The 9,746-nt window shown below is 30.8% G+C and overlaps 1 protein-coding gene across 9 annotated transcripts; it reads left to right on the top strand.

Annotated features, from left to right (window-relative positions):
- Window positions 1-3,568: 3,568 nt before the first annotated feature.
- On the top strand, window positions 3,569-9,390 carry LOC136227005 (type I inositol polyphosphate 5-phosphatase 10). 9 transcript variants are annotated; one of them, XM_066015721.1, is made up of 11 exons: window positions 3,569-3,850; window positions 4,022-4,090; window positions 4,183-4,258; window positions 4,669-4,784; window positions 4,854-4,958; window positions 5,435-5,969; window positions 6,094-6,287; window positions 6,369-6,477; window positions 6,552-6,703; window positions 6,778-6,846; window positions 8,973-9,390. In XM_066015721.1, the coding sequence occupies exons 2-11, from the start codon at window positions 4,071-4,073 to the stop codon at window positions 9,088-9,090; spliced, it is 1,494 nt and encodes a 497-aa protein (XP_065871793.1). In that variant the 5' UTR covers window positions 3,569-3,850; window positions 4,022-4,070; the 3' UTR covers window positions 9,091-9,390. The 9 variants fall into 9 exon arrangements, with proteins under 9 accessions (XP_065871793.1, XP_065871796.1, XP_065871797.1 ...); XM_066015724.1 differs by having other exon boundaries at window positions 3,570-3,850; window positions 4,212-4,258; window positions 8,973-9,389; XM_066015725.1 differs by having other exon boundaries at window positions 3,570-3,850; window positions 4,212-4,258; window positions 4,700-4,784; window positions 8,973-9,387.
- Window positions 9,391-9,746: the final 356 nt, after the last annotated feature.

Below are 9,746 nucleotides of genomic sequence, written 5' to 3'. Positions count from 1 at the left end.
TTAAAATTTTATATTTCTGCTGCCAAACGTTTGCCTATTTTCCTTCAATTTGAAAGGAGAAATCCAACTTTGTCGGACATGATTCAATTTATGATGAGTTATACATATTTGCCTATCTCATTCTAGGAAGATGTAATGGAGACAACACCTTACATTTTGATGAGGGTATCAAGTCGACCGAATGTGTGGAAATGAGTTGTGGGAGAAGCGTAACCAAAAGAGCGACACATCAAGGGAAAGAGAAGAGAATCCATGTGAAAAACAGAGCTCAGACCCATGTGGACTTTAAAAGCCACCAACTTTATTTCAGAATAAAGCCGACACACCGTGTGGACTTTAAAGTTTTAGAATGAAGTCCACATGCTGTGTTGATAACTGACACGCTATGTGGACTTTTTAAAAAGACCATAAAAATCAACTATTCCCATTTCTCTAGCTTTTTTCCAATTATAAGTTTGTTGACCCTCATTTATAACTCTTACACTCAGCTTATTTTCAAGTTTGCCACCCCTTACACTTATCTCATTTTACCCCTTAACCATATCTCTTTAATTATTTATATACTAGTATTGTGCCCGCGCGTTGCGCGGGTATATAAATTTTTTTTGTACAATTATTTAAGATTGTTTAATTTTTTAATTTTGTATCATTTACATATAATGATATTGATATTCTTTTTAAAATATACATATTGGGATGTTTTGTAAGTTATTTTATTATATCTATTAAATATAAATTATATTAGATATAATATTTTCTATTTTTTTGCTACTATATTTACAACTCATTAAAAAAAACCTCTAAAACACTTCTCATTATTTCTCTCTGTTTCCGCTATTATATATAGTATAGATTTGTAATAATAATAATATAGAATTCATGCTTAAAAAATGAGAAAAGAACTTAAAATTGTAATAATAAAAATAAAAAATACAATCCATATCAGTGTTTGTATAATTTCTAATTTAGTAAAGTCTTTGAAGAAATTCCTTGTATACTATATTTGATGCATAATTTTTTCCGGTGCTTTCTTCATCTGTGATCAGTAATTGTGAAAAAATAATATATGTTTATAATTTTGTTCAATATGCAAAGAAATATTATTGTAATTTTACTATTAAATTTTACATTGGAAGTGCAGTCCTTGGTTTTCGTTCACATTCTTCGCACCAAAATGTATCATCTTTCGGCTTTACTTTCTTTCGGTAAATTTCACATGCCAAATAGTACCATTCGAATTTTTCATTGATGCTTTTTATTGTAGCGGCCACTGTAAAAGTCTTCTCCTGACCAATATAATTATTATAATATATTTTTTAATTTTCAATTAAAAAGCATAAATTTTACCTGCTCCTCTAATTCCCATTGAATTTTTTTAATATCATCTACATTCACTCTATTCCTGAACTTCTTATTCTTCAAATCCTCATTGTTGTCTTCATTGGGTATGATTCGAATGGATTCTTTGGTTCTGACATTCCTATAAATAATAAAAAAGACATAGATAATTAGTTATTGACAAAATCATTAACATACAAAAGAATTTTACTTGTTCATAATTTCTTCGACTTCGGGAATGTTGAAATTCAAATATATCTTGGTTGATGTAGTCGAAGATATTGTATATTGACCTACAATTAAAAAAATATATTTTATTTATTACATACAAAAATATATTCGTATCTATTTAGTAATTGTGTTTATCCAAAAACTTTTTCATGGTCATTAATGTTAAAATAATAACCAATGGTTGGTCTTTTGTGGAAATTGGCCTTCCATCAAAATCTATGGCTAGTTTCCCGCACAACGTGGATCTAATCATTTTCCCTCTATAATTAAGGAACCAAGTATAAATATATATTTATTTTGATAAAAATAAGGGAAATTAAATTAAATTGCAGAAAAATTAATTACATATCGTACTCATAATTCATCAGCTCGAGATCTACTTTCTTTCGTTTCTTTTTACTAACATCAATTTCATTGATCGAGCTTATTGCTGTGATTCTTCCAACAACATCTGCAAAATTAATATCATAAAATCAATCGAAATTAATATTTAATTTGAAACTAAATTAAATTATAAAACTATAGTTCAAATATCTCACCAGTTAGAACAAAATTGTTTTCACATCTATCAATAAGCTTGTCAAAAGTAACAAACTCAAACTTTTGGAGAGCAATTTTACAATCAATTTCATCCACTTGTGTTACTTTAGTTGTTAGAAGAAACACAATCTTATGCTCATTAGGAATAAGCCTGTAGCTTTGCGAAGCTGGTATAATTTTGAAGTTCTCAATAACATGAATTTTGCCTTCATGTAATTTTCTTCGAAATCTATCAATTTGAGCTTTACGGATAATTCCATGAATGGTGCTACCCTATTTTGCAAAAAAAAAATTATATGAATGAATTTTCAGTTTTAATGAATATATAAAAATATTACATAAATACCTCTTCATCTAGCAATATCATATCCAAACTCATTACGAAATTGTTTTCTTTTGTGTTAAGTGCTTCCCATAACCTAATAACTCTGACCCTTATTCTCCACGTGTCTTTTTCGGCAGAGAGATAGCTAATTTGGTTGAAGTGAACCTTAATTTGCAATATTGCCATACTGCATGAAAATATATTCATTAAAAAAATTCATAAAAAATTCATATAACTCTAACAAAATTCATCATACCGTACTTGGAGATTTAAGTTTGTGGGGATGTAAATTCGTGAAGAAAAAATCACAAACTTCTTACATTATATAGTACAATAAATTGTAACAGTTGATGTAATAATAATACTTACTCGAATATACAAATTCTCTACATATTGTAATTGTAATGAGCATGAATATACATCCAATAACTTACTCGAATTTCATATTACATATGTAATTAATTATATTATTTTATTAAATATAAAATTTTAATTCTATATATTGTAATTGTAATGAGTATTAATATACATCCAATAAAATGAGCATTAATAACTCACTCGAATTTCATATTTTATATATAATTAATTATATATTTTATTAAATATAAAATTTAATTAATTAAAATCTTTTTTAATCTTGATTTTTAAATGTTTGACAACTAATGAAATAAGCCTCTAAAACACTTATCTCATTTTCTCTCTGCTTCTGCAATTATATAGAGTATAGATTAGAGGTGATATAAATTCATCTATTTCAATCAATTTTATCTATTTGAGAGTTGTTTTAGGATTCATCCCTCTCAACAATAATGATTTTCAAGTCCTACAAGTCTTAACTTGTAAATTTAGGTTATTCAAAAAAAAAAACTTGTAAATTTAGAGGTTTTATGACTCCTTCAAATTTAAGTAGAATAGTTTTGATAATTTACGAATTGAAAATTATCACCCCAAACTTGATCCACACCACATTTTCAATCTTTGTTCCTTTTAAATCCATTTCTACCACTTCATATGAGATATGGATTGGAAGGATACAAAATAAAACAAAATAAAAATATCTGTTTACAGGTAGTACTAATTTTGGTCTTAAATCCATAAAACTAACTTTCCAGCAAACTATCTATTTGATTAAATAAAAAAAAATAGAAAGAATAAAGAGTTGTGCCTCCTCCGAAAGGACATACGATTCGGTTCCCCCTTTTGACTTGGACTGTTTCCCTTTTTCTTGAGAAATTCCATAAAATCAAAACATAAAAGTAACCCATTTTTTAATTGGATTAGCAGAATTTCTTTTTCTTCTTGTTTGCGTTTCAGTTTGGAATGTTTATGTTTATTTTATGAGTCCAGGCATTCAGGCAGGCAGGGCCTATCTTCTTCTGATTTATTAATAACAGCGTGCATATATAATTCAATTAGGTGGGACTAGATAGATATTCCTTTATTCCCATCCTTAATTGCTTCTTTCCGATGCCTAGGTTTTATTATTCTTTGAATCTTGGTTGTTTGACTACCAATCTCTAATCTCTCTTTCACTTTCTAACTAATGGGTATGCAACTATTAATTCCATAATATTTCTGTTTCTAAAGGTCTGTCATTTTAGGCCTTCGATTGCAGTTTCGGAAATGACATTGAGTAATGAAGATAACAGAAAGAAGGTAATTTTATATGCATATGTTTGTTTATGTTCTCTAATCTTGTTGGCTGAATTTTATATGCTGTATTTGCATTTTTCCTTTATGATCTGCAGTCTTTTCTTGAAAAAATGTTCTTGCTTAGGGACCCAAATGAGAGGAAAGCTAGGAAAACTCCCCTTGATTCACCTGGTAAGTCTTGTGTCATATAATTTTGATCTGATGATATGATACCATTTTCTGTTTCTGGGAATAGAATATGTCCAACTGGTTTTTCCATTTATTTCAACTGCTTCTCTGCATAACTAAATATCTAATAATGGGTCCACTCCACAATGAAAATTTGAATAAAGAGATGATGAAAACAGTGACAAAATACCAAAAGTAAGCATAATTGCAAGTTGCTCCAAAGTTGAGAATATATTCATTCATATTTGAATGGTATATAGGAAAACAAGAATTATACCTGTTTTACTACTCCATTTGATTGATGCCAAATATTGGATTATATTTCACTGCCTTTATTAGGTTTCTCCATTACCATCAAATTTAGAAAGAGTATCTTTTGGCCTTATGCTATATTTGTATTTTGTTGTCATCAGAATTCTTCAATCCTTTCCTTAATACTTGCAGAAGTACACTCTGATTCAGCAATCCACTCACTCTTTTCCAATTGCTTAAACAATCCAATGCCAACCAGTAAAACTCAGTCATTTAGGTAAGTCTAAACTTATATACTTTGTCGAACTTCATCATTATCTTATACTTCTCTTTTTCCTTCGTATAGAGCGTTTGTTGCTACATGGAATGTGGGTGGAAAGTCTCCCAACGACGCTGTCAATTTGGATGATTTTCTTCGAATAGACAATCAAGCAGATATATATGTCTTGGGGTGTGTACTCTTTCTCTCTCTTTTTTTACGTGTGTATTGTTTGTACCTTCATTATTGGTTCTTTGCCGTGTGAAAATTCTGAATCTGAATTTTCTGCTATGTTTGACTTAATGAGTTTGGCCTTGTTTCATTTACTGAATGTTTCAGCTATTATTGTCCATGGACTGGAACAACTATTTCTTTGTTGGAGTAGATATTCTTAGTTTCTTATAAATTGAAATATGTCATTCGTAGGTTTGAGAAATATCTCTGCACAATAATCTTCGTAATTTCAACATTTCAACCAAAAGTTCAGACCATGAAAATAATTAAGAACAATAGCTATCTGATCTTGGATTAATGATTAAATTCCCATCTCTGTTTCATGCTTTATACACAAAATCACAGATGGATTATCCACCTTCTTTTGTCGTTATTTTTGTCTACCTTCATTGTTCTTATGGTTTTCTCTTTTGTCTTGTAATTTTCTTGGCTAGTTTTCAGGAAATTGTACCATTAAATGCTGGAAATGTGCTTGTGGTAGAAGACAATGAGCCTGCTGCAAAATGGTTAAGTTTAATTGATCAATCACTGAACAGAAGTAGAAGCATGGGATCAAGTGGGAGAAAATCATCATCCCCATTAGGTAGCTCGCTTCTGTTCCAGAAGCCTTCTCTTAAAAAGGTGTGTAAGAATTTCAGGACTGAGAGTAAAAGGAGGCTGAAGACTTGCAATTGCAGTGATATTTTACTGCAAAGTAAGCATGGAAACGATTTCTGCTTATGGCCTCCACCAACTAATATGAGTGAAAATGAACTTTCCTTGGAGATAATTGATGATGGACTAGATAGCTACGTATCTTCAGAAATTTCAACTAATGGTGTCAACCAGCAGAAATACAGCCTTATAGTGGGAAAACAAATGGTTGGAATTTTCCTCACTATTTGGATCAGGAACGAGCTTGTTCAGTATGTTAGCCACTTAAGGATCTCTTGCATTGGTCGTGGCATCCTAGGCCGCTTTGGAAACAAGGTATTGTTACCGAAAAGCAATATTTGACCAAAATTATCTTACTGTAAGAGTGATGGTTCAGGATGGAGATTAGCATTATAAAAATTAACGTTTAAAGGGTGGATTGATTTTGTTGTTATTGCAGGGGTGTATTTCAGTTAGCATGTGTTTCCATCAGACAAGCTTTTGCTTTGTGTGCAGTCACTTGGCTTCCGGAGAGAAAGAGGGAGATGAAGTTAGGAGAAATATGGATGTGATAGAGATACTTAAGAACACACAATTTCAGAGGATTTGCAGGTCAGCTTATAGTAGGGTGCCTGAGAAAATCATAGAACACGAGTGAGTTGATGTTTGGTAGCTCTAGCTCTTACTTTGTTTTATTAATAAATTGATGGTTACTGATTGGAATTGTGGGTTTAGTCGGGTGATATGGTTGGGAGACTTGAATTACAGAATAGCTTTGAGCTACTCAGAGGCCAAAAGGCTTGTGGAGAGGTATGATTGGAATGCATTACTTGACAAAGATCAGGTAAAAAATAGTTCCTTGGTTTGGTTGTGTACTAGAGTAGAATAGAATGATGATTGTATTGTATTGAATGACAGCTGAAAATAGAGAAAGAAGCAGGGAGAGTATTCTGGGGATGGAAAGAGGGAAAGATATGCTTTGCACCGACATACAAATACTCGCACAACTCAGACGTATATGCTGGGGAGGCTACAGAAGATAGTAAAAACAAGAGAAGAAGACCAGCTTGGTATATTGTTTTATTAATTAAGAATAAGAATAAGAATAAAAATGATTAAGATTATTAATTAAGATTATTGATAGTAGGTGTGATAGAATACTATGGCGTGGAAGTGGGATACACCAAGTTTCATATCTGAGATGGGAATCCAGGTTTTCTGATCATCGCCCTGTATCTTCTACTTTTTTACTAGATGTTCTTCACTAGACATGTAGTCTTCTCTTCTCTTTATACAAATTACATACTTTTTCAAAAGTATTTTCTGTGTTTGGGGGGAAATGTCTACTATACAGAGAATAATGAAACAAAATATATGAAACAAAATATAACTACTTTTGTGGTTAGGGAAGGTATCAACTTCTGATATGTATCATTGTACCGTACAAGATTACCAATTCAAAGCTAACACACATCTTATTCTCAAGATAAACCAGGTTCTTTTTTTCGTTTCCTTCTTTTGTGTAAAGTTCATTATGGCTATCATAATAATCTTGGAGGGGAAAGAATGAATGGAAGAAAGGATATTACTATTCGCATTTCGTCTTTCTCGTATTAACAAGTCATATATGTCTGTAACTGATCAAAGTAATAATATCATGTCAATATTCTACTACATATTTTGCTCTGGAAATTAAAATTTACGTTCTTTTTTCTAATAAAAAGAATTCAAAGTGACCACCATTGCATTTAACTCTATCTATCAATTCATTATTCTGTTATGATATTCTATTACGATGTTCAATTATGAATTTCCTTTTTCATTTATTGTGTCATGAAGATTATTATTTTAAAACACATTTTCAATCTCATCTGGTACATTAGCTTCCCTTCCCTTGTATGTAACATTAGATCTCTACTTAGACTATCAGATGAGAGAATTGAACAAAATGAAAATGAATTCCATATAATTTCAGTAAGTTTCAGTACAGGTAATTGGCTGTATATACAGTCTTTATTCTAACGGTATTAGCCGTTGGTAATCGTTTTTCTAATGGTAACAAAACCTAACTAACAAATTCCCAATTTACTTTTACAATCCTTATTACCCCTCAAGCTGAAGTGTAGATAGTAAAAACGCGCAACTTTTTTAACAAAGTAAAATAAAAAAATTGTGGTGGTAAAGGTTTTGTGAAAATGTCTGCTAAAAACTTTTGACGTACAAAGTGACAATCAAGCTTTATGTGCTTGTTTTTTATAGGGTAAATAATTTATTAGTTACACCTTTTTACGTAACACACTATTTATTCTCCTATTTTGAAAAACATATAAAGTCCTTATCTTTTGTTAATATTAATTCTTTGGTCCTTCTATTATTTTTTATTTAGACTTTTAACTAAACATATATTAGCTTTCAAGACTGCTATATAGTACGATACAAAATGACCATGTTACTCTGTTATTTTCTGTCTGTCTGTTTATGCTTGGTCCCCACCTTTTTACGTAACATATTGCTTCGTCCTCCTATTTTGAAAAACATATTATAAGGTCCTTATCTTTTGTCAACATTAACCCTTTGGTCCTTTTGTCTATTTTTTTTAGATTTTTAACCGTTATAAATTAGAAATTATAAACAGTGTATTAGGTAAAAATGAGGGAACTAATAAATTATGGGTTAATTACATATAGATGTCCTTTGGTTTCGCCGATTTGCAGATGAGTACTCTGTTAAATGGGATGGGTTTCCTTAAAGACCCGTATGCAACCAACTGTCTTCTTACCTGCTGCCTCTTTATAAGATTTTGGTTCTGGAATGATATAACATAATGCTTATACTGTGGAGACAAATGATCATAAGCCAAAACATCAGACAAACGATATTCTATATGGTCAGATAATACTGAGGGATTAGAAACTTGATTACAATGAAAATCATCCAAGTATGTAGGTGTCTGTTTGTGTCTTTGTGACCTTCGAATAGGTAACACAGAAGGTCTGTGACTTCAAGTTGGTTGAACTAATTAATTCTCCATAACACATCTTATGATTCTGGATGAAGTAACTGTGATTGAGGGACATCAATAATTTTTCTTTCAACAATAGGCACATTAAATTGTTCTAAGGAATCATTTTGTAAAATGTCTCACATTACTAGATCTTGGGTGAAATGTGAAGTTAAAACATGAAAATCCCAAGCATTGACTTTTGCATATTTCATAGCATATATGGCAAAAAAAAAAAAGCTTACCAAAAGCCTTTAAATCAGAATAATTTGGTTCTTTATTATGTAACAAGCTATACGGTGTTAGATTATCTAATAGGCAAAATATTGATAGGAAAGGCATCATTTAAGACACAATCAGACCAAGAAGTTAATGGCAGAGAAGAATGGAGCCTTAAGGATCTTGCAATATTCAACAAATATCGATGTTCTCTTTCTACTAATATTGCTATGTTGAGGAGGATAGGGGCAAGATAACTGAAGCACAATGTCATGAAAAATCCTCCATCTTTAGTTCTGAAGCATTCTGTAATGAACACCTTGATTTGTGCAGAAAAATGAACAAGAACATACTGATAAAAGCCTTCTATAAATTTAGGTTCTTGTTGTGACTTATATGTAACCAGCATGTCAAATGATCTCCATACATCAGCATGAACTAAATCAAAACATGTTATAGACTTGTAGAGAAGACAATGTGACCTAATCTATAAGGGCATAATTGAATAGCATGTAAAACATTATATTGTGCAACAAAATTTACATCTGAAAAATCTTTATTAACAAGAGGTAAACTATTCTTATTGGTAATCGAATGTAGAATGTAGAATGTATAAGCCATTCTCATGCCTAGCTGAACTAAGCATCTGTTGATGTTTGTTGTTCCTTATCTGATAAACACCACATAAAAGCACAAGTTAATCCTGATTTTCAACCAATTTGTTGACTAATATAATATTAAAACGAAAATCAGGAATATAAAAAACATCATGTAATATTAAACTATCTGTAAGTTGAACATCTACTATATGTGTCACTATAATTATGTGATTATTTGACAATTTAACAGTTATGTTAAACACCAGTCTTAAGAGTAGCAAAAGCATATATTAT

The sequence above is a fragment of the Euphorbia lathyris genome, chromosome 4 (assembly GCF_963576675.1).
Source record: "Euphorbia lathyris chromosome 4, ddEupLath1.1, whole genome shotgun sequence".
Taxonomy (NCBI): Eukaryota; Viridiplantae; Streptophyta; class Magnoliopsida; order Malpighiales; family Euphorbiaceae; genus Euphorbia; species Euphorbia lathyris.
Note: the sequence above shows the minus strand (reverse complement) of the source record. Positions and strands in the feature narration are given on the sequence as shown.

Coding starts and splice junctions, on each gene's coding strand:
- LOC136227005 (XM_066015721.1), top strand. CDS start 4,071: ATGAAGATAACAGAAAGAAG. Junction 5,970..6,093: donor TAGGCCGCTTTGGAAACAAG/GTATTGTTACCG, acceptor TTGTTATTGCAG/GGGTGTATTTCAGTTAGCAT. Junction 6,288..6,368: donor GAGAAAATCATAGAACACGA/GTGAGTTGATGT, acceptor TTGTGGGTTTAG/TCGGGTGATATGGTTGGGAG.